Consider the following 26125-nt stretch of genomic DNA (forward strand, 5'->3'; position numbering starts at 1 on the left):
ACCAGAGCCAGAGCAGGGAGCAGAGCAGGCAGAAGGACTGAAGTACACTGCTGAGGGGAGCAGAGGGCGGCAGGAGAGGTCTGGGGGCCATGTGGGACCCTCACCGGTGGCCGGGGATTGAACCGGCGCTGCAGAGGCTGCAGGCAGCTTTGCAGCTCAGTGCTCAACTGCTGCGCCACTGGGGAGGCCCTTGAATGGGATTTTCAAGTTAAGTAACTTTAGGGATTGTTTGTTAGTTTATTAGCGGGAGCACAAAGACCGAAAAGGGATTCTTCGGTTCTCTGCACAGAAGAAAAACTACTTTGGTTAGTTAATAGAAGACAGTTTTGAACTATGTATTGAGGCCACTGGATAGTTCATCCAGTGGATAACTGTCCTGGCATCTGAAATTAAATTCTCTTATAACCTGTTACAACCAGCCTCATGAGATCTTTTTCCCATGAGGTGACAGTATCAAACGGCAAAATCTTTCTGAAGGTGGGGTGATGGCATTTTTTTCCCCTAGTCTAGGGCTTATCAAACTTTTTACATCTGAAAATAATTTTTAAAAACTTAATGTTTTGAGTTAAGTAAACCTGTAAATCATATGTGAAGAAGGCACTACTATGATGAAAGAGATGGAAAGAGCAATATTTGCCTGACATCCTTCTTTCCCACCTATGGTTAAAGAATTTCCATCATAGTTTTAAAATCATTGTATGTTGAGTCATAACGAAGACTTTAGCGCTGACTTTAAAATAACAGCAGCTAGCCTGCCTGAGCATTGTTAGAAAGAAGGATATGGATATTCTTCACTGTATCTAATTAGCAGTTTACTGTGAATTTGGTGAGAAAACCATAAATGTGCAAAGCTACCTTGTTTTTTAATTTAAACGTTAATATTCATGATTTATCGACTGCCACTATCAAATTAATTAGGATGTGTTGAAGCCTAAGTATTAAATTTAACCTTAATGTAGTAGATTTTATTTCTCTATTAGATAAAAAGCCTCACTTTCAATGACCAGTGAAGGGGTGATGACTTCATGCCTCCACTCATCCTTGTTTAAGTCCCTTGTCTTTTAGAAACTTTTAAAGTACATTTTGTGCTGGCATGTTCAATTATTGGTTTTCCATTAACAGCTTTGTGTTTCCCAAACTAGAAGGCAGGAGACAGTCTTATGCATCTTCGAATTGCTTTGTTTTTGGCATATATATATTTGTTTAATGAAGAATTTAATAAAGATCTACTGGTAGTTGTAGTGCTTGTTCTATTTAACATAAAAATTCCCAAAATAATCACTAGATCAGTTTGCTTTTGATGCCCATTTTAAAGTATATCATTTGCAGATTTTTGCTTTTTTCAATAAAGAGGGATAGACATATTGTGTTTGCAGTTTTTTCCTTGTGGAATCATCCTGTTTTCACAAAGTTGTGGAATCATCCTATTTTTATCACTGTATAACTTTATTACCCTTAATTCTGTATATATATTTAGATATTTTTGGTAAATATCTGTAAATTATGTAGTCCAATTGTTCTGTCTCACAGTTTTACTGTTTAGGTAAAGAATATTAAACTTGTGTAAGATGGCAAATATTCTCTTTGACCAGATTACAATTCTTACTTGATAAAAAAGTTAGTATTATTGGGTAGGACTATCCTTGTTACTTTTACTTCAAGTTACAGTATATACTGCTGCTAGATAAAGATTTGTAAGTCACAAGTTTAATCATGGCATTTTTCATAAATTTTCAACGGTTTCTATGGTTCCAAGAACCAGAAGAAACAGCTAATATTTATAAAACACCTTTTGTTTGCAAGGCATGTAATTAACATTTAAAAATAGTTTCTAGGGGGCCTCCCCGGTGGCGCAGCGGTTGAGCGCTGGGTTGCGAAGCTGCCGGCCGCCTCTGCGGCGCCGGTTCGATCCCCGGCTGCTCCCCGGCCACCGGTGGAGGGTCCCACATGGCGCGCAGACCTCTCCTGCCACCCGCTGCTCCCCTCAGCAGTGTACTTCGGTCCTTCTGCCTGCTCTGATTCCCGCTCTGGCTTGGTGAATTCTCTCACCCTCCCGCGCTTCTGACTGTACCCAGTGCATGTACAAACAAACAAATAAATAAATAAAATAAAAATGCATGCCCCTTTAAAAAAAAAAATAGTTTCTAAATTAGTGTAAATATGTGACCCCATTTTAAGTGGGGAAATTATGTCTCAAGGTTTAGGGCTTTACCATTGTCATGAACTAATAAATAATAGAAGTCAGATTTGAGATCAGTTGTATCTACTCATGTTTTCTACTTGTGTTGCTGCTTCAACATAGTAATGTCTTGTTTATTATAAAAGTGAACCTAACATGTTGTTTGAATATCAGATGGCTGATCTTAAAATTCATAGCTGATGGAATAAACTTCTAGGCTATAAGAATAAGTGAACTTTATTTTTAAATATTATTTTACCAGAAATATTACAAGAAGTTTAAATTACAAGAAGTTTCTCTATTGTTAGGACAACAAATGTGCAGAATAATCTAAATAGATGCTTAACTGCAATTGAGGAGAAGAAGCCTAGTATTTGGGACATGTAGTAATTGTTTTACTTTTTTCTTAATGTTCTTTATATTTTTTTATTTTGCCTGGATTGAAGTTAATTCTTATGTATGTTGATATACATGACTGGATATTTCCCCTGTCTGGTGAAATTTTGAGGTGGTGGAAATGATACATTACTTTTAATTCAGCCTCAAAAGAGTGTGAAGAATATCTAAAAACTTTTATGAGGTGATGACTCATTGCTTCCACATAAATAACCAAAATTAAGTGCAATTCTTACAGATTGTTTATTGTTGTTGATATATCAAATATTTCTGAGACTGTCTCAAATATATACTCCTAATACAACTCTTAGCACTATCAGAATGTGACCCTTGAGCTCTTTGTAAGTACTAGGAGAGGAAATAAATGTAGAAGAAACAATTTGACAAATTTTATGTCTCATATCTAAAGTCTCTTGAGGTTTTTAAGTTTTCATTTATTATATTTTACAAAAGTGAACCTGAAGATATAAAATAAAAATTGATCCTTTACCTTAGTTTGAGAAACAATTGCTCTATGTAAGTACCATCATTATTTGTATTAACTTTCCATTTTATTTCCCTGTGTAAGAATTTGAGTATGCATAATTGTTTTGGGCATACAGGTTGAAAGAATTTAGCAGGAGTATGTTGAAGCTTTCTGAAAAATTTTTTAATTGTCAGATCTTACTAAATTCATATGAAATTCCATTTTAAGGAACAAGTTTTGGGGAAGCATGTATTAGAAATGTTATTATAAATTTTGAGGGAGTTGTTAACGGCAGCTAGTAAAATTTATATAGCGTCTGGATACCAAAGGCAGGAAAATTGAGGAAGGAGAAAGGACTGCTTGTTTCCTAAAGCACATAGGAAGGAATAGGTACAAATGTGCATTGGTTAAAAGAGGCCTGTTTTCAAATTCATGAGACACTACATTCAATTTTATGTTTAGTTACTTTTATTATTAGATTTGCCTTAAATTTTGAGGTCATCTTGCATACTCTCTTTATGGTGACTTCTTAAAGTATATATAACATTGTTACTAACCTGCAGGGTGCTTTGTTATGAACATCTTTACTATGGACAACTTGATGTGTGAAATTCATAACTAAGATTTATCCTTTTTCTGCTCTTTCTAGGAAGATGATCTGTATGATTTTGAAGACCTTTCTACACAGAAATGAGAGTACAAAAAACCAAATATAGTTCTGAAATACAGAATCTGTATTTTGAGATAATTTTATTTTCAGAATGAGAAGTATATCTGGTTACCTTTATGAATGTAGAGACATGAGAAGAGAGTTATGATGGCAAAAAACAAAGAGCCTCGTCCCCCATCTTATACCATCAGTGTAGTTGGACTCTCTGGGACTGAAAAAGACAAAGGTAACTGTGGAGTTGGAAAGTCTTGTCTGTGCAATAGATTTGTGCGTTCAAAAGCAGATGAATATTATCCAGAGCATACTTCTGTGCTTAGCACCATTGACTTTGGAGGACGAGTAGTTAACAATGATCACTTTTTATACTGGGGTGACATAATACAAAATGGTGAAGATGGAGTAGAATGCAAAATTCATGTCATTGAACAAACAGAGTTCATTGATGACCAGACTTTCTTGCCTCATCGGAGTACAAATTTGCAACCATATATAAAACGTGCAGCTGCCTCTAAATTGCAGTCAGCAGAAAAATTAATGTACATTTGCACTGATCAGCTAGGCTTGGAGCAAGACTTTGAACAAAAGCAAATGCCTGAAGGCAAGCTCAATGTAGATGGATTTTTACTGTGCATTGACGTAAGTCAGGGATGCAATAGGAAGTTTGATGATCAGCTTAAATTTGTGAATAACCTTTTTGTCCAACTATCAAAATCAAAAAAACCTGTAATAATAGCAGCCACTAAATGTGATGAATGTGTGGAGCATTATCTTAGAGAAGTTCAGGCATTTGCTTCAAACAAAAAGAACCTTCTTGTAGTGGAAACATCAGCACGATTTAATGTCAACATTGAGACATGTTTCACTGCGCTGGTACAAATGTTGGATAAAACTCGTGGCAAGCCTAAAATTATTCCTTATTTGGATGCTTATAAAACACAGAGACAACTTGTTGTCACAGCAACAGATAAGTTTGAAAAACTTGTGCAGACTGTGAGAGATTATCATGCAACTTGGAAAACTGTTAGTAATAAATTGAAAAATCATCCTGATTATGAAGAATACATCAATTTAGAAGGAACAAGAAAGGCCAGAAATACATTCTCAAAACATATAGAACAACTTAAACAGGAACATATAAGAAAAAGGAGAGAAGAATATATCAATACTTTACCAAGAGCTTTTAACACTCTTTTGCCAAATCTGGAAGAGATTGAACATTTGAATTGGTCAGAAGCTTTGAAGTTAATGGAAAAGAGAGCAGAATTTCAGTTATGTTTTGTGGTGCTGGAAAAAACCCCTTGGGATGAAACTGACCATATAGACAAAATTAATGATAGACGAATCCCATTTGACCTTCTGAGCACTTTAGAAGCTGAAAAAGTCTATCAGAACCATGTGCAACATCTAATATCAGAGAAGAGGAGGGTAGAAATGAAGGAAAAATTTAAAAAGACTTTGGAAAAAATTCAGTTCATTTCACCTGGGCAGCCATGGGAGGAAGTCATGTGCTTTGTTATGGAGGATGAAGCCTTCAAATACATCACTGAGGCTGATAGCAAAGAGGTGTATGGTAGGCATCAGCGAGAAATAGTAGAAAAAGCCAAAGAAGAGTTTCAGGAAATGCTTTTTGAACATTCTGAACTTTTTTATGATTTAGATCTTAATGCAACACCTAGTTCGGATAAAATGAGTGAAATTCACACCGTTTTGAGTGAAGAACCTAGATATAAAGCTTTACAGAAACTTGCACCTGACAGGGAGTCTCTTCTGCTTAAGCATATAGGGTTTGTTTATCATCCCACTAAAGAAACCTGTCTTAGTGGCCAAAATTGTACAGACATTAAAGTGGAGCAGTTACTTGCCAGTAGTCTTTTGCAGTTGGATCATGGTCGCCTACGGTTGTATCATGATAGTACCAATATAGATAAAGTTAACCTTTTCATTTTAGGGAAGGATGGCCTTGCCCAAGAACTAGCAAATGAGATAAGGACACAATCCACTGATGATGAGTATGCCTTAGATGGAAAAATTTATGAACTTGATCTTCGGCCAGTTGATGCCAAGTCGCCTTACCTTTTAAGTCAGTTATGGACTGCCGCCTTTAAACCACATGGGTGCTTCTGTGTTTTTAATTCCATCGAGTCACTGAATTTTATTGGGGAATTTATTGGAAAAATAAGAACTGAAGCGTCTCAGATCAGAAAAGATAAATACATGGCTAATCTACCATTTACATTAATTCTGGCTAATCAGAGAGATTCTATTAGTAAGAATCTTCCAATACTCAGGCATCAAGGGCAACAGTTGGCAAATAAGTTACAATGTCCTTTTGTAGATGTACCTACTGGTACATATCCTCGTAAATTTAATGAAACCCAAATAAAGCAAGCTCTAAGAGGAGTGTTGGAATCAGTTAAACACAATTTAGATGTGGTAAGCCCGGTACCCATCAATAAGGATGTAGCAGAAGCTGACTTGAGAATTGTCATGTGTGCTATGTGTGGTGATCCATTTAGTGTGGATCTTATTCTTTCACCCTTCCTTGATTCTCATTCCTGTAGTGCTGCACAAGCTGGACAGAATAATTCCCTAATGCTTGATAAAATCATTGGTGAAAAGAGGAGACGAATACAGATCACAATATTGTCATATCATTCCTCAATTGGGGTAAGGAAAGATGAACTGGTTCATGGGTATATATTGGTTTATTCTGCAAAACGGAAAGCATCAATGGGAATGCTTCGAGCATTTCTGTCAGAAGTTCAGGACACCATTCCTGTACAGCTAGTGGCGGTTACTGATAGCCAAGCAGATTTTTTTGAAAATGAGGCCATCAAGGAGTTAATGACTGAAGGAGAACACATTGCAACTGAGATCACGGCTAAATTTACAGCTTTGTATTCTTTATCTCAGTATCATCGGCAAACTGAGGTCTTTACGCTATTTTTCAGTGACGTTCTAGAGAAAAAAAATATGATAGAAAATTCCTATTTGTCTGACAATACAAGGGAATCAACCCATCAAAGTGAGGATGTTTTTCTACCATCTCCTAGAGATTGTTTTCCCTATAACAACTACCCTGATTCAGATGATGATACAGAAGCACCACCTCCATATAGTCCAATTGGGGATGATGTGCAGTTGCTTCCAACTCCTAGTGACCGTTCCAGGTATAGATTAGATTTGGAAGGAAATGAATATCCTATTCATAGTACCCCAAACTGTCATGACCATGAACGCAACCATAAAGTGCCTCCACCTATTAAACCTAAACCAGTTGTACCTAGGACAAATGTGAAAAAACTGGATCCAAACCTGTTAAAGACAATTGAAGCTGGTATTGGTAAAAATCCAAGAAAACAGACTTCCCGGGTGCCTTTGGCACATCCTGAAGATATGGATCCTTCAGATAACTATGCGGAACCCATCGACACAATTTTCAAACAGAAGGGCTATTCTGATGAGATATATGTTGTCCCAGATGATAGTCAGAATCGCATTATTAAAATTCGAAACTCATTTGTAAATAACACCCAAGGAGATGAAGAAAATGGATTTTCTGATAGAACCTCAAAGAGTCATGGGGAACGGAGACCTTCAAAATACAAATATAAATCTAAAACCCTGTTTAGTAAAGCCAAGTTATACTATAGAAGAACACATTCAGATGCAAGTGACGATGAGGCTTTCACCACTTCTAAAACAAAAAGAAAGGGAAGACATCGCGGAAGTGAAGAAGATCCACTTCTTTCTCCTGTTGAAACTTGGAAAGGTGGTATTGATAACCCTGCAATCACTTCTGACCAGGAGTTAGATGATAAAAAAATGAAGAAGAAAACCCACAAAGTAAAAGAAGATAAAAAGGTAAGTAATATTTATAAAGATGGTTATATTTTTTTCAAGATCTGTAATTTTTAAAAATAATAGACTTGATGTTAGTGAGAACTTAGGCTGCCTTTTGTCGTTCAGTAATTATAACTAGCTCTTTAATTTTCTGAAGGCAAACTTTCTGTTTCATTGCATTTTGTTTATTTGGGATAGAAGTTTTACATTCAGCATAAAATTCTAGGTGAATGTGTTAATTCTCTACAAAAACTCAAAGTGATTTTTTTTCTGTTTGTAAGCTTCCCATTTGACTGATTTTTCTCATTCTGCATTATTAATTTCATATCTCTCAAAGATACTAACAGTGCAATTAAACTGACCATTGGTAGTCTTGGAAACACTAAGTTTTCAGCGTCTTTGTAAATGGTGGTATGCTGCCTAACTGCATGCAGAAAGATCTGAAATTTGAATTGTAGCATCCTGACTAAATAACTTTCTGTCTTCCATATTTTCAATATTCATTTATTTGATAGTATTAAGCATTAGAAACCTAAATATACTTGTCATTGAAGTTGTACTTTATTTGTATTAGATCTTTTTAGTGGTACTTTTGTGCCTTCAATTCTAACACCTATATTGACACTTGGTTGTATACAAACCTGTAAGAATTTTATGGTCTTAAAATTGCATTCATTTGGTTTTTATCTACATATTGGTAATTCATTAGTTAGGTGTCCATTGTTTTAACTAACATGTATTTTCCATGCTGACTGCTAGTTTTATCAAGCCCACTTAAAGATATGGTATTTTTAGTAAACTTATTCTAAAATAGTTTCCCCATATATAATAATTGTCTGCTAAGTGTGAGATGCAGTATTTCTTATATTATCATTAACTGTTCTCTGAATTAGGCATGTATCCTGTGATGAAGACTAATCTAACTCCTAACTCATGACCCATAAAAATATCATTCGCACTATTATCAATAGTCCTAGCTACATATTATATTGCCAAAATTGACTTCAATATGTTTCTATTAATTTGCTCTTTTATTAAAACTGCTCACTGCTTATTAAGAAATACAGGGCATTCACAGTCTACATTTTATTGCTTTTTGTGTGTTAGTTTCACTAATTTTGGTCACAGGTCTGCTTTATTGCTTTGCTAACTTTTAATTGTTAACTTTTTTCCCTATCACAATCCCTCATATCCCCTTGTCCCTTTCTCTCCCTCTTGACCTTAGAGCCCTCACTAAGTTGATTAATGTCCTCTAAGAGTATTTTACTTGGTCAAATTGTCCATTATGTAAATGTCCAGTATTCTAAGTTGCTTTACTGCACAGAATTACTTCAAACTACCTCCATTTTGCTGTAAATGGCAGTATTTCATCTTTCCTTGTGACTGAATTCTACTTCAGTGGGTGAATATACCACATTTCTTACTTTAGTTTTGGTGAATTGTATGAATTTAGAAATTTGTCCTTCAAGTTTATCTAATTTACTGGTGTATAGTTGTTCATAATACTCTCTTATGATTCCTTGTGTATCTATGTTGTCTATGGTGTTTTCTTCTCTTTCATTTCTGATTCTGCTTACTAAAGTTTTTTCTCTCTTTTTTGTTATTCTAGCTAGAGGCTTGTCTGTTTTATTGATTTTTGTGTAGCCTTATGTCTATTTTGTTTTATTTCCACTCATTTTTTCCTCCCTTTTACTGACTTTGTATCTTTATTTCTCTTTTTCAGGTTGCTTAACCATGTAGTATTAGATTGTTTGAGTGTTGTTTTGTTTGCTTCTTAACGTGGGCCTTCATTGCAATTTCCTTTCCTTTCTTAAGACCATTTTTGCTGCATCCCATAGATTCTGGTAGCTTATGTACTCACTTTATTAGTTTCAAGTTGTTTCTTGATTTGTCTTAATTTCCTTTTGTTTGGTAGCTATTATGCACCATACTCTTTCATCTCTACGTATTTATAATTTCCCCCCCTTTTAATAGATTTTTTTTAGCTTTTAGGGCCTTATGGCTGTCCATTGTTGTAAGTGGAGTATTAAAACCCCTAGTAGTATTGCATTGTTTTCAGTCTTTTTAGTTTTGTTAGTAATTGGTTTATGTATCCTGGTACTCAGTCATATAATTTGTACTGTTATTTCTTCTTGTTGTATTAGGTTGTTTGGTGTCTGTTTGTATCTCTTATTACCTTTTTAAATTATGAGTCTATTTATCTTCTCTAAGCATAGCTGTTCCTGACTTTTTGATTGCCATTGACTTGTCAGATTGCCTTCCAGCTTTTAACTCTTAAGCCTTTGCTAGTCCTTGCTGGTAAGGCAAATGGGTTTCTTATGAACAGTAGAACATTGGACCTTGTTTTAAAATTCACTCAACCACTCTACTATAACTTTTGACTGGTGAATTCAAGTCAGTTACATTTAAAGTGATTATTGACATATAAATGATCACTGCCATATTCTTTTGTTTAACCTTTTCCTTTTTTTTTTTTTTTTTACATCTTTGTATTTTGTTTAGATTCCATGTCCACTGTCCACTGCCTTATGTGTTACTTCTATTGATTTTTGTTTGAAGGCTTTGCTGAGGTTACTGTATGACAAGACTATTTATGCTGCACATTGACAGGTCTGATCTCAAACTCTGGTGTCAAGCTTGTCCTGACAGGCTACTTTGTTACTCTCCTCTTCCAAGTTGTATAATTAGGGTGTCTGCTGCTACTTATTTGTTGTTTTGTTGCTTTGTAATAATTCCTTCAGCACTTAGAATGTGTTAACACATTCTTTCAGGTTTTGCTTTTCAGTAAAGCTCCTTACTCTTCTGTCTTGAATGTTAATCTCACAGGGTAAAGGAGTCTACAAGGACTCGATTTCTTCAAGTACTTTACATATCTCCTGCCCTTCCCTGTTTGCCACTACGATTTCTACTGAAAAGTCCTCAGACAGTCTGGTATTCCTTATTAGGTTACTTTCGTTTCCTCAAGATGTTTAATATTCTGTTATTTACAGTCACTTTCAGTGACTTTATTATGATGTGCCTTGGAGTCTGTCTGGTATTATTTTCTTTGAAACTCTTTGGGCTTCTTGTATCACAGTGTCTGATTTGGTTCCCAGGTTGAGATGATGCTCAGCAATTATTTCCTTAATTAAATTTTCTATTGAGATGCATTTCTTTTTCTTTTCTCCTTCTGGAATTCTCCAACATTACTTTTAAGCTCTCTGATTCTCTGCATTGCTTGCATTTGTCTGCTTTGAGGCCTTTTATTTTTTAATTTGGCTATAATGCTTTTTAGATCCATTAGTTCTGATTGTTACTGTCTCATGTATTTTTTCAGTCTTTATTCTGTTTCTGTTTTATAGCATCCATTGTTGGGGTTTTGTTTTGGTTTTTTTTTTTGAGTTCCATGTGTATTGTCATACTGTTACCTTGAACTCCTCTTCAGGTATATTCCATAATTCTGCTGGATTGAGACTTCACTCAGAATTGTTTTGCTCCAGCATTTATGATATGTTCTTCTGTCTCTTCATTTTTATTTCTATGGATTGTAATAGGGATAGATTTTCACATTGCTTCCCTTGTATCTGTTGAAGTGATTGGAGAATCGTTTTCTGCAAAGGGTAATGGGTAGAAAGAAACTGAGGTGGTGGGACACCAAAGGATCATATCCAGTGAGCATCAGAAATTCAAGCATTCTGCTGTACTGTGGGTACCAGTTGTGTGGTGATGATCCACTGTGCTTCTCTGGGCCAGCCCCTTATTCTGTGTGTCTCACATAATCTGTGTCAGCTTCCACCCAGTAGATTATGTTTGAGCACTGTGCACAGCTTGTATTTGAGATAGGGTCACAAGCTGGGAGTTGTTCTCTTTTCTTTTCCAATTGGATGTTTGCTCCTGTCATTAATAAGTGCTTAATAAAAATGTCCACTTGTTGTCTCAGTTATATCCCTGGGTTGAGGAGTGGCAGGTGTTTTAAATGGCACAGCTTCAGGCTGCAAGTAATAGCTACTTCTATGAAGAGACGTAGGTAATCCAACCAGATTTTCCCTGCCAATTCAGACTCCAACTTTTCTGTATCGAGAGCTTCAGGCTCATGCCAGTAATCACTCTGCACCCCTGCTCCTTTAGTTCTCCACAGTATATCCTCTGTCCTGGCACCAGTTCTTTGCATTCCCTTATGCAGTGCAGTGCTGGGTCTCCAAAGTCCCTGATGTGGATAGTATGTGCCATCATCAGCAGTTGTTTAGATGATACACACAGCTGCCACCTCTCCCTCTCCTGGGTTTTACTGCCCGATATCACTGCCCATAAACACAGTTCTTTTAAAGTTTTCCTACCCTTTTCTGTGAGACCATTGTTCCTGATAGGTGCTATAGTTGTCCATGTATCTTTTGGGGTTTGTTGACTTTGTTCTGCAGCAGTTTAGTTGTGATTATGTGGAGGAGGTGAACCCCGTGTCTTCATTCTGTTGTCATCTTGCCAGGCTCCACTTTTTATTGTATACAATTTCAACTTAAAGAATAGTTGCAGGTGTAGTAAAACAAAGTTTACAAACTCTACTCAGATTTACCAACTGTTTTCAAATGTGTTCCACTTGCAAGAGGGGATGTGTATGTCAGAGAGAGAGAGAAAGAAAGAGAATTGGTTGGTTTTGAGCCCATTGAGATTAAATTGGGAGATGTTGGGCTTTTACCATTAAAGCTTTATTGTATATTTCCTAGGCATAATAGCAGTAGTATAGTTACCTAAATCTGGAAATTTAACAGTGATTTCCTATTATTTAAGCCAAAAAACTGTTAAAATTTTATTCATTACAATAGTATTCTTGTACCTGTCTTTTCTTGGTGTCAATCTTTTTTCACTTGTATTTAGGTGATGAATTAGTTTTGATTTGTGTTTTCAGATAATTTAGCTCACAATAGTCTCAGTTGTCTTTTAGAGTTGCTTTGGAATTGCCCTGCATGTTTCTATAACATTAATTTTTAGATTCATGAATTATACTTGAGCTCTTAAAAAATTGGAGAAAAGGTATTTTAGACACTTAAGTTTTTATCTGGTGTCACTTAAATGTTTGGCTTCTGGATCTCTGGTCTTGAAAAGGTAAACATAGTTTACAGTGCAACTTCATAGATGGTTTTATTCCTTAGTTATATTTTAGAGCTTTGCATTTATATATGCACCCATGAAATGCTCTTGATCTCTGTTAAGGCTAACTAATCATGTAGGTCATCCTTGGTAATTTTCCTTTAAGCATTACATCAAGACTGGACTGCCCGCTGCTCCCCTCAGCAGTGTACTTTGGTCCTTCTGCCTTCTCTGCTCCCCACTCTGGCTCTGGTGAATTCTCTCTCACCCTCCCGCGCTTCTGACTGTACCCAGTGCTTGTATAAACAAATAAATAAATCTTAAAAAAAAAAATACTTAAAAAAAATAAAAAGCTTAAATCATGTACCAAGTTTTTGGTTCAAATTATATAGGATAAATTAAACCTCAATTGCATTCTATTACTTTTCCGTAAGCATGGTTATTTTCTGTAAGCTTTTTGAATGTTTTTCTGTAAGCATGGTTATATATGCTGAAATATTCTTACAAAGGGAAGAAATATAGTACAGGTGTTTGTGAGATATCTTATGTAGCAATATTTACGTGTATAATGGGTCTGATTATTATAAACTCTGTGCTGATGGTTGCAATTAAGAACTACCTTAGGGGTTTTGTTCCTACAACTAATACTAAACTCACTTTGGAGTACCTAACAAAAGACAGTTAAGCATAAAACCTTTGACTGGCACTAAGCCCAGTTTAAGAGAAACAGATCTGCACCTTCTTTAGATGCCACTAATGCCCAAAAGTTACGTTTTGCAGGTGCCAAAGAATCAGAGAAAAAGATTCCTAGATTATAGGAATTCTACCATTTTAGAATCAAAGAATGAAGGTAAACAGAAATTTTTCCCCTGAAAGAATAAAGCAAAAAAGAGGGGCCTTCCTGGTGGCGCAATGGGTTAAGACGCAACCTGTGAAGCTATCCACAGCCACTGCAGCACCAGTTTGATCCCCAGCCAGGGAGCTACCCACATGGTGCAGCAGACCTCTCCTGACTTGCCCGCTGCTCCCCTCAGCAGTGTATTTCAGTCATTCCGCCTGTTCTGTTCCCCACTCTATCTCTGGTGAATCCTCTCACTCCCCACACTTCTGGCCTGTACCTCAGTTCTTACATGCATAACATAAATAAATCTTTTAAAAAATTTTTTCTTAAAAAAAAAAAGAATAAAGCAATAAAGTATATGGACTCAGGATCAGAAACCTCATGACTCAGGAAATTAATCTAGCAAATGGGACAAAGGACTGTTCTGAAACACAGAGTACAATGGGATATTTCAGTCCTGATACAAACTGTGAAAGTTTTTATTGAGCACTGCTGTATGCCAGGTACTTGAAACATAGTTCCAATTTCTACCACAACTCCACGGAAAGCATTACAATTCCTAACTTACCAGTGTGAGAATCAGTTAATAAAAGGTAAGTGATGGAAGACTTACTATCTACCTTCTGTACTGACCATTCAACAGTGGCACTTCCTCAGGATGTTGAACATTCTTCCCTCTTGTATTCACTCCCTAGATCATTTTATGTACTGCCATCTCTATTTCACTGTCCCCCACAAATGTATTTTTTTTTTAAATAGAGGCATGTTTTATTTATTTATTTGTTTGTTTATTTTTTGTTTATACATGCACTGCGTACAGTCAGAAGCACGGGAGGGTGAGAATTCACCAGTCAGAGCGGGGAGCAGAGCAGGCAGAAGGACCAAAGTACACTGCTGAGGGGAGCAGCGGGCAGCAGGAGAGGTCTGCGCGCCATGTGGGACCCTCCTCTGGTGGCCAGGGAGCAGCTGGGAATCGAACCAGCACTGCAGAGGCTGTGGGCAGCTTCGCAACCCAGTGCTCAATCGCTGCGCCACCGGGGAGGCCCATGATTTAAGCTTTTTAAAAAACAAGGATTCGCAATCTGGTTCTTTTCTGATGTGTAACAAATGAATATAAAAGATCCTCCATCAAATGTTGCTAAAGCAGACATCAGTGATCTTGAGAAATTAACCTTTGGTTTAACCTCTGAAAAGTGACAGGTATTGCACTTTAAAAGCTTATAAATTGGCGCAGCAAAACATTGTTGTAATATTTTGCCAGTCTATAAAGTTCAGTAACTAATGGATGTTGAAAAGGGTGGGGAAAGCCTATATAATACTTGCGTAGCAACCAACGTTACCTGATTTAGTTAACATATTGCACATGGGTTATAAATCTGCACACATCAAAATCCAGATAATTTCTTGAATCTGAATTAACACTGTTCAGTTCTTCTGTTGAAGTCAACAAGGGAATTCCACACCCCATTTTTATTAATATTGAGGATTAATATTGAGATGTATAGTTTTTTTTGGAGTAATATATTCATTTGATAAATGAAATTGGCTAGCTATTTATGCAAAAAAGGGATTTTTCTGCCCCAGTTTTACATTCCAGAACTGATATTATATGGTATTCTTTACATTGTTAACATTCATGCAGTGACATGTGATGAGGTCTACTTGGGGTTAAATTTGTATTAGCACTCATATGCAGAGTATTTCCCAAAGTTAAAGAATGTGTGAGACTAGAAGTGACTCAAAAAAATAAAATGGCCCTTTTTGGAAGACTAGTACAAAACAGCCACAGTTAAAAGAAGTCTTTATTTTTTTATTTTTTTGGGGGGGGGTTTGGTTTCTTTATTTTGTTACTGTTATGTTTTTTGCCATAGGGAGAAGTAGAAAGGAAAGATAAACCTCTATCCATCCCATTAGCTAATTATTTTCTCTGCCTAGTCTTTCTCCTCCTCCTTTTTATTCTCTTCTCTTCGCAGTTTTCTTTTTTTTGTTTTTTATTATAAATTTTATTTTTATATTCCCCATACAATTGCGACCCCTTATTTTGACCCCAATCCCTCCCCTCCCCACCTCCCCCGCCCCCATAGAGTGTCTCTGGTTCATAGCCCTTTGTTGATTTTGATTTTTACTTTCTTATAGTTATTCTTTTTCCTGGTCCCTTATTTAAGTTTTCTAGATTCCTGCTATGAGTGAGACCATCCGGTATTTTTCTTTTTCTTTCTGGCTTATTTCGCTGAGCATGATCCCTTCCAGCGCCATCCATGTTGCTGCAAATTGCATGGGTTTCTCTTTTTTGAATGCTGAGTAATATTCCATGGTGTATATGTACCACATCTTCTTGATCCAGTCATCTATTTTTGGGCATTTGGGTTGTTTCCAAAGCTTAGCTATTGTAAACAGTGCTGCTATAAACATAGGGATGCAGGTGCTCTTTGGAATTGATGTTTCTTTGTCCTTTGGGCAAATACCTAGGAGTGGAATTGCTGGATCATATGGAAGCTCTATGTTTAGTAGGTCCAGAAATCTCCACACAGCTCTCCATAGTGGTTGGACCAGTTTGCACTCCCACCAACAGTGCACAAGAGTTCCTTTTTCTCCACAACCTCGCCAACATTTGTTGTTGCTAGTTTTTTTAATATGTGCCATTCTCACTGGTGTAAGATGGTATCTCATGGTAGTTTTGATTCACATTTCCCTGATTACAAGTGATGTTGAACATTTTTTCATATGCCTGTTGGCCATTTGCATTTCCTCTTGAGAGAAGTTTCTTTTTAGCTTTTCTGCCCATTTTTTGACTGGGTTATTTTCTTTGTTTTTGTTGAGTCTCATCAGCTCTTTGTAGATTTTTGTGATCAGTCCTTTATCATTAGTGTTGTGTGCAAAAATGTTCTCCCAGTCGGAGGGGTTTCTCTTTGTTTTTGTTATTGTCTCTGTTGCTGTGCAGAAGCTCTTTAATTTGATGTCGTCCCAGCTGTTTATCTTTGCCTTCACTATCACTGCTTTGGGTGATGTGTCTGTAAAGATGTCTTTGATGTACATATCATGTAGTGTTTTGCCTATATTTCCTTCTATGTATTTTATGGTTTCAGGTCTTTATAGAGGCATTTTTTTTTTTTTTATTTAGTTGTTTGTTTTGTTTGTACATGCACTGGGTACAGTCAGAAGCGCGGGAGGGTGAGAGAATTCACCAGAGCCAGAGCGGGGAGCAGAGCAGGCAGAAGGACCGAAGTACACTGCTGAGGGGAGCAGCAGGCAGCAGGAGAGGTCTGCGCGCCATGTGGGACCCTCCTCCCGGTGGCCAGGGATCAAACCTGCGCAGCAGAGGCCGCGGGCAGCTTCACAACCCAGTGCTCAACCGCTGCGCCACTGGGGAGGCCCTATTTTATGGTTTCAGATCTTATGTCTAGTTCTTTAATCCATTTTGAGTTGGTTTTTGTGTATGGTGTGAGGTAGTAGTCAAGCTTCATTCTTTTGCATGTAGCGACCCAGTTTTCCCAGCACCATTTATTGAACAAACTTTCTTTGCTCCAATGCATAGTCTTTGCTCCTTTGTCAAAGATTAGTTGACCATAAATCTGTGGGTTTATTTCTGGATTTTCTTTTCGATTCCATTGGTCTGTGTGTGTGTGTTCTTGTTCCAGTACCATGCAGTTTTGATGATTATGGTTTTGTAGTATAGTTTGAAGTCTGGGAGTGTGATGCCTCCATTCCCTTCTTTTTTTTTTTTTTTTTTTTTTCCAGAAGAGCTTTGGCTATTCGGGGTTTTTGGTGATTCCATATGAATTTCATCAATAATTGTTCTGTTTCTTTGAAGAATGACATTGAAGTTTTTATTGGAATAGCATTGAATCTGTATATTGCTTTTGGTAGGATGGCCATTTTAATAATGTTTATTCTTCCAATCCATGAGCAGGGGATGTCTTTCCATTTCTTTGTGTCTTCTTCTATTTCTTTTAACAGTGTTTTATAGTTTTCTTTGTATAGGTCCTTTACCTCTAAAAGAAGTCTTTAAAAAAAAAAGTAGTCCCGGGCTCCCCGGTGGCGCAGTGGTTGAGCGCTGGGTTGCGAGGCTGCCCGCGGCCTCTGCAGTGTTGGTTCGATCCCCGGCCATGGGAGGAGGGTCCCACATGGCGCACAGACCTCTCCTGCCGCCTGCTGCTCCCCTCAGCAGTGTACTTCGGTCCTTCTGCCTTCTCTGCTCCCCACTCTAGCTCTGGTGAATTCTCTCACCCTCCCTCGCTTCTGGCTGTACCCAGTGCATGTATAAACAACAAACAAACAAATAAATAAATAAAAATACATGCCTCTTTAAAAAAAAAAAAGTAGTCCCATGTAAATTATACCTAAAAAAAAAAAAAGCCCCAAAGAGAGCCCAGAAAAGGGGAGAAATTTTTCATTTTTAGTCTATTAACAGTAAAAAAAGAAGTGCTGCTTGTGACTACCTAATTTGATTTTGTGACCTAGTGTTGGAAAAAACATGCTTTAAGAAAATTAATGTAATGAGAAAATTGGTTCGCATTGATAAACTTGCCCATTTTTAGCACGTCTATTTAATGATGTATTTTAGTTAGTTTTTTTTTTTTTTCAGTGATGTCAACTCTTTTAAGATAGTAAATAGTGAGATACTTGGTGAATTATATAGTGTATTACAGCAAGCTGATTTTTTTTTTTCATTTTTAGCTGCTTTTTTTAAGATTTTTAAAAATTTTTTTGTTTTTATACAAGAGCTGGGGTACAGGCCAGAGGTATGCAGGGTGAGAGGATTCACCAGAGACAGAGTGGGGAACAGAACAGGCAGACTGATGGAAAACACTGCTGAGGGAAGCAGTGGGCGAGACAGGAGAGGTCTGCTGCGCCATGTGGGTATCTCCCTGACCGGCCGGTGATCGAACCTTTACTGCAGAGGCTGCAGACAGCTTCACAGTGCTACACTCAACCCGCTGAGCCATCAGGGAGGCCCTTTAGCTGCTTTTTTAATTGCTTTTCTATCTTGTTTCCATGTCCTGAATCTTTTCTTATTTATATGAGCACGTACCAACTTCTATTCTATTCTCAAATACACCATCAGTCCCTGTTTTTTCTCTTTATTTTTTTTTTGCTCCATTCTTACCTAAACACCACTATCTGATGTCTTAGAAGATTCCTCTACTTTAGCTATTGTAATAGAATTTGGTGCCTTTCATAAAGTTTGAGGAAGAATACCCAAATAGTAGCAATGTTTTCTCTAAAAAACTGAAGAGAGGGCCTCCCCGGTGGCACAGCGGTTGAACGATGTGCTGCGAAGCTGCCCACAGCCTCTGCAGCGCCAGTTCTATCCCCGGCCGCCAGCGAGGGTCCCACATGGCGCGCAGACCTCTCCTGCCATGCCTGCTGCTCCTCTCAGCAGTGTACTTCGGTCCTTCTGCCTGTTCTGCTCCCTGCTCTGGCTCTGGTGAATTCTCTCACCCTCCTGGGCTTCTGAATGTACCCAGCTTATATAAATAAATAAATCTTAAAAAAAAAAAAAACAAAACTGCCGAGAATAGATGTGTGTATATAATGAGTCACAGGATGTTTATTTAATGCTAGCAATTAGGGAATTGGATACAACTCTGTAGTAAATCTGAAGTTTAGAATTATTTGACTTCTGACTTCCAGAATCTTAGTCTTTATTAAGTAAAGTGCCGCCTTAGAATACTATTATCCAAACAGTGTCAACCAACTTTTGTCTTGATCCATAATTTGTTCTTTCAGATGTAAAAGTAATGAAATACATGAAAATATGTCTGTATTGAACAGTTGTTTGTCTATATCAAAATGTATAACTTATAGGGTAAGTTTGTTTTTCATTTTTAGTGTATATTACCTAACCTCCTGACAGGGATTTAAGAATAAGTGTTCACATCTGAGAGGAATCAAGGTTTAGAAATAATTTTAATTGAGGCTAAATTAAAATTAAATACTAAAAATTTTACCTATACAATTATACAGACCAGATGGAGTTGGTTGTACTTTGTTGGAACAAGGTAATTTAACAAACTATTTAACAAACTATTAAATCACTTAAAAGTTTTAGCTTTTCTATTTTTCGTTTATTTGGGGGGAATGTATGTGGGGGGAATGTATTAGTTATATTTCTTGACAGTTGATATATGCAGGGTATTCACTGTACAGTAGTATCTTAAAGACACTTCCTTAGTGAAGACACTGAGGGTGTCTTGGAAAGGAAGCTTGTTCAGAAGAATAGAAAGGCTTTGCCAGACCCCTCAGCCAGCATCTTTTCCATTCTCTGCCTTGAGTTGCATCCTGTATTCACTTCTAACTAGTAAATTTGTAGCAGGGAATACAATTATGCTACTGAATTTAAGCCTGAACCTTTATCCCTAGAACTCTGGGTGAGGTTGGCTCCCAGCACCCCCCCCCCCCCAAGTAGGGTAGTTTCTAAGGGACAGACACCAAAGTGTCTATTCAGGCAAGATTCATCTTAGTTCCATGGTCTCCATGATCTCTATGGCTTAGAATAGTAACAATTTCTATAGCTTTCTAATTGGCTAATTGACTTAATTGTTATATTTCTTATTGATTAGTTCTTTGTGTTCCTAAAATTTCTCATAAAGTTAAAATTGGTTTATTCACTAGCATTTTTGGTGCTAGCTATTTCAGTAATGGTGTTATGTAAGTGTAGGTATTTAGTGTATTTCTGCCTATCATTTGCTTTTTGCCTTTTTATTTTTTTAGTTTTATGCTGTCCATTTAACCGTGATTTATCACTTTTCAAATTCACATCAGAATGTAAAATTAGGTGGTCAGTTTTAAAGTATATTTCTGTTCATTTGTTTCTAGTGAGAATTTAAGTGATTGTATCAGTGGTGTTCTGTTTTTGCTAAAAGTACACATAAAATTTCTTCAGTGTGACTCTCTTAGCATACATAGCAGTAAACTGAATGTTTCACTTAGACTGGCATCACACCAATTATAGAAATTACTCTTATTTCTGCTGTAGATGGCAGTAATTAACTCCTGTGACAGACTGTTGTGATTTTAATTTATATTAGTGAATAGTTGTTACTATTGCAAGACTTACAGTTAAGTTTATAAGATTGTCAGTTTTATATATTCCAAAATATGTCCCACTCAATCCTAGAAGAGTTACTTCTGTGTAGAATTTTATGATTTCTAACTTCGTAATTTTTTTTGTCATCTCAGCTGATATGAAAGAGTCCTCAGGTAACCGTCTTAATCTTTGACTATTTAAGAGAAACCCCAGCAGGAGAACTTCTTTTTCACAAGTAGTAATTTTTTATATATTTAATTTTTAGGACAAACTGTAAGTAAGGGTTTGACAAAAGTTAGATTGTATTTAACTTTGTCCAAATAAAAGGTACACTTTTTGCATACTTTGTATAAAGTTAATTGTTTTGGAAATTACTTTTTGGAGACTTTAATCTTTGAAAATCTGAGGAAAGGTTTGGGTTATTTTCCCAGGAAAAATGAACATGCGAAGTTTTATTGAGGCTAAGGGGTTTCATGTATTTGCTAAAGTTGTGGACCCTAGCTTGAGAATCTCTGTTGATAGGAGGAAAAACCTCATTGATATTTTTCTGTATTCTTTGTTACTGCTCTGATGGGCAACCATTAGGGTAACAGAAAATACCTAACAAGTGAGATGAAAAGCAGAGAGAGAGAGAGAGTACTTCTAAGAATGAAATGCTGTATATAATAAAAACTTATTTTCATTTGAATATAATTAGATGTATATACATACATTTGAGAATGTTGGGAAGAAATCCACCCATTCATAATTCACTTGAATAGCTAGATACTTTACTGGACACTCTCTAGGTGACTCCAGGTTTATTTTTTTTGTTATTGATGTTGTTAATGGCATTAATAAGATACCTTTCAGGTAGACAGTATATGTTGAAATGCTTAATAGGAAGATGTCATCTTAGAGATGAATCACTTGTAGAACCAGTTTGTCTCATTAGTGAATACAAGAAGTCAGACCCACATATATTTACCCTCAGTTATTTTCTCTTCCCTCTTTTCACCTAGTGTTAGCTTAAAAGTTATGAAAGAACCCTCATAGCATCCCTGATTTCCAAAGTGTATTTCAACTGTCAGCCAGCACCTACAATTTTTAGACTTTACTTTAAAAAAAGAAGAACAAAAAGAATTAAGCAAACCTTCATGGAGTCCTGGCTCCCACTGAAGGCAAGATTTATTTATTTATGCATACGAGAACTGGTTTACAGGCCAGAGGTGTGCAGGGTGAGAGGATTCACCAAAGACAGAGTCGGGAACAGAACAGGCAGATTGACTGAAATACACTGCTGAGGGGAACAGTGGGCAATACAGGAGAGGTCTGCTGCACCATGTGGGTAGCTCCCTGGCTGGCCACATAGGCCAGCGTCTAACCCCTTGAGTCACCTGGGAGGCCCTGATTTTTTTTTTTTTAATTAAAATTCTCAGACTTCCCAGTAAAAATTTATATAGCCGTCTTCCAGTCTTGAGTTCTTGTTTCTTATTTTTATTAGCCTAGCAAAGTGATTTTCATCTAGGGTCATTTTTGCCCTCCAGGATGCATTTGACAATGTCTAGAAACATTTGTGACTATCACAACTGTTGTGGAAAGTTGCTGTTGGTATGTATTGAGTAGAGACCAGAGATGCTAAGTATCCTGCAATTCACAAGTAACCCTCCACAACAAAGTATTATATAGTCCAAAATGTCAATAATACTGAAGTTGAGACGCCCTGTGTAGCATAAATTCCTGTGAGATTCTAGAAGTAAGTCGTACAAGGCAGGTTTGTACCTGCATTTTAGGAATGACAGGTTTTTTCTCATAGGACATAGATTTTATTTTCCTATTCTCAACAAGATTGTGTAAGAATATATTTTCAGGAAGGAACTACTGTAGCTCAAAGCTATACACTGTTTCTGTTTATCCTACTTGGCTGTTATTTTGCTGTGAAACATGTTGAGTTACATTTAGTTGAGTTCATTTAGTTGGTTGTCATAGTCACGTGTCCCCTAATGATGGAGATGCAGTCTGAGAAATAAGAGAGCATGTAATATGAAGGGCATGTAAGATGAGAGATTACCAACAAAAAACAAGCATAAAACCTTTGTCTAGCACTAAACTCAGTTTAAGAGAAACAGTTTGGGACCATAATGAATAAAGTTGCTTTAAACAGTAAAGTATGTGTGTATGTCAGTTCTTTTGTATCCTTACCAGTATGGTGGTGTAATGGTGTAATAACGTTTTCATTGTTTCTGTTGCACCTATTCACCCTTGGGCAGGGGAGTGAAGGAGAATCTGTTGCTTTCTGGGATATTACTAAACTATAGGTGCCTAATCCCTCTGCCTGTGAATACATTTGTAGTCTCTGTATGAAGTTCAGATTCCTTTTTTATGTCATTGTAAAGTCATTTGCACTGTTGCTCTTGCTTTTCTGTCCTCATTATTCATTCCTAAATGAACTTTTAATTCCAAGTGTGTTGAAATTGATAATAGTTTTCTAAGAGCTGTAGTGAAGATTAAGATTATTGAAATACCTAAAATGTAATAAGTACTGAATAAATGGCAGTTTCTGGTGAATCTGAGGGCTTGTGATACCATATCATTGGCACATAAATGTTTTGTTGTTGTTGTTATATTTAAAGGGCAGGTTTGTTAGGGAAAGGGACAAAAGAGTAAAAGACACTTGCATAGACACAAGCGGGCAGGAAGAGCTGCCCCGAAGGAACAGGTTTGCTAAGAGAGGGCTGCATGGTTGCAGGCGGGCAGCCTTGAGGAGGGCTGCCTCCTCTGAGGGAGGTCAGTGAAGAGAAGCCTCGGCATGGTATAGGAAGGCTGCTGCCCTGCAAGGAGAGAGTTGGTGAAAAGAAGCACTTGCATAGGCACAGGTGGGCAGACCGCGTGCTGCCATAAATGTTTTGATGAGTAAGTGATTTACAGAATAAATCCTCTAAATTCCTGATATGTCCCTGACTTCATCTTTTCCTTTATATTACCTTCTACCTTTTGAAGTATGGGTTTAAGGCTTACATCTAACTTTCTTGACACTAAGTCATATACTATTACTATGTACTGATAATTGACTAGTAATGAGTGTTTTTCCTTTATAATCATGTATGTTTCTAAAGGGCATTGCCTTTATTTACACTGATTTTTGTCCTCATCACAATATCTGGTATGTTCAGTTCTTACTGTTCTTATTGTCAAAAATATTTCTTGTAAATTTACAAGCAATCATTATTTTGTAGGAATCCTGATTTCATTATGGTAATAAGATGCCTAAGCTGAGACACACCCATATAGTGACTCCCACAGGAATGAGCAATTAGGTATAATGAAATTTTCTATTAATGGGTAATTAAGCCAACATTACTTTGCATATTTATTAATAGAAATCTCACATGATAAAGACTTTCTCTGGTTCCTGTTTATAATTTTGCTTTTTGGTTAGTTTTTTTTTAGTACCTGCCATGTGCTAAAGCTATTCTTCTCCACCCCCTTTTTCTCTGCCTCTACACCCCCTCCAAACACAGTAGATCATTGTCAGTAGTTTTGGTGTTCGTTTTTTGTTGGTTTTGTTTTTTTTTTAATTTTTAGCTTTATCCACAAAATTGTAGACTATATCCTATTTAATAACCATGCCATTATAACAGAATTATTTTTATGTTCATTAGGTTTTCAAAGTGCAGGTTCTCCAATATAAATTCTTTATTTCTGATGCTGTTTCAGCATGTATTATAAGATTTTCAGAATGCATTTGAGAATGCTGTAATTACCACATTTTTAAAGAACTTTAAAGAATTTGTCATTGCTGGTTATACACACCTGAATGACACACTGACTCAAACACATCCTTTTCCCATGAACATTCCTTTAGCTAAGTCTTTTTTGACTTTCCAGTTTTCTTGAGAATTTTGGGGCTAGCACAATATGTTCCTTTTTTTGTTGGTCATTGGTTTCTTCTTCCTGAATGCATTCAAGATTCTCTGAAGCTTAGTGAGTTTAGTATGATATTTCTGTAACTTGATGGTTCACTCCTATTGGTTGTTTACCTTTCAGTGAAATTATTCAGTCTACAAGATACGTTTATTATTTCAGAAGAGATCTCTTTGTACTTTGTCCTTTTTCATAGGCAGTTTTCCAGATCTTTGGAAAGCAGATAAAAATTCTGCTCTTGTGTAGAGCTTAAATTATAGCAGGGAGACACCAATAATAATATACATGAGTATATAGTATTGTGGATAGAAAACAACAACAGTGTAAGAGGGCCTTGGAGTTACTGCACAGGCGCTCAAAAAAGACAAGTAGTAAGATTTCAGTTTTTAAAGTGTAATAATGATATAGATAATGCAGAAGGACTGAGTCAGGAGCATACTTGCATGTTAAAATAAAAAATACTAGGAAGTCATGTGACTAGAGGAAGTGAGTAAATGAAAGTAGAGGGAAATGAGGTCAGAATGTAAAGAGGCAGATTATAGATTACTTTGGCAGACCATTATTTGAGGAGTTAGTGTTATTCTGGCTACTTTGTTGAGTGGTCTGTAGGGAAAGGTGGTAGAGTTAGGGTTGATTGAATAGTCAGTGTAAAAATCTTGTATATGTTAATTACAAGAAGGAAATTTCTCCTAAGACATTTATTGATGTGTTTCTGTTGTTTCAAATGAGCCTGGAATTCAAGGAAAAGAACTAGACAGAAAGTATCAATTTTGGGTTGTCTGTATGTGGATGACATTACCAAGAAGGGTAAGTATTGATGTTGAGAAAAGGTGATGATAGGGACTGAGACGTAGTGGCGATTGTATGATAACGGAAGGATCATTAAGGAGTAAGAATCCATACTTTGACTTGGTGGATTAAATCTTGAGCCAGATCAGACACTTCAATGCCTTGTTGACAACATTCTAGCCACCTAGTTATATATGTATGTAATCTGTACATACTAGTAGTAGTAGTATATAAACACTGTATCACCAGAGAATGAATAGTATATGAGGACTTAAAGTTGAATTACTTGAGTTTTGCTATGTGAAACAACCTGAAATTGAATTAAAGATTTACTTCATCATTCAAGATATCTTTAGACTTGGAAGAATAGAAGGGAACCATCCAAAGGAGAGATTTCCTTCAGAAAGAATGAGAAATTAAGATGAAGATTGTTTTAGGCATTGAATGCTTGGTTTGTGCTCCCTGTCCCACTCACATACACACTTTGCTGATAAGAAATGGGGTATGTTTTTATTCTCTTTATAAATCAGTAATGGTACTAAAAACAAATATGACTAGAATTTTATTTCTACCAAAGAAGATTGTTAAAAAGTTTGTAGATAAAATTAGACTGAAAAGAAACAAAGGCTATCAACAAAAATGCTCTAACATCTCTGATTTTCTGAAAAACTTCCTCCTCTTCCTATAGGCTAGAGATTCTCAATTAAGAATGCACAATAATAAAATCATCTATGCAGATGCTTACTACTCTTTATTCTAGAAAGTATGACTCAGAATCCCCTTAATGGTTGACTTCCATGCAGTATTTTCTTAGGTTTTTGAGCTACTCCATTCTTGATTGAGACTAATTCTGGATTAAATTCTAAAAATTCTTACTTCATTTTGCTTCTTACTATTGTGAAAATGCTTTGTCCGTTACTTACTAGAAGTACCTAACATTTGAG

At 36.5% G+C, this 26125-nt stretch overlaps 1 protein-coding gene across 2 annotated transcripts in view; it reads left to right on the forward strand.

Annotated features, from left to right (window-relative positions):
- Positions 1–3855: 3855 nt before the first annotated feature.
- ARHGAP5 (Rho GTPase activating protein 5) overlaps positions 3856–26125 on the forward strand; it is a gene marked incomplete at both ends in the record, with an annotated part of 48067 nt that continues 25797 nt past the window's right edge. For both annotated transcript variants that reach the window (XM_084241296.1, XM_084241297.1), the window contains one exon: positions 3856–7575. In XM_084241296.1, coding sequence (XP_084097422.1) covers positions 3856–7575 — 3720 coding nt within the window. The remainder of the gene's footprint in view (positions 7576–26125) is intronic.

Source organism: Talpa europaea, assembly GCF_964194135.1.
Source record: "Talpa europaea genome assembly, chromosome: 8".
NCBI classification, from domain to species: domain Eukaryota; kingdom Metazoa; phylum Chordata; class Mammalia; order Eulipotyphla; family Talpidae; genus Talpa; species Talpa europaea.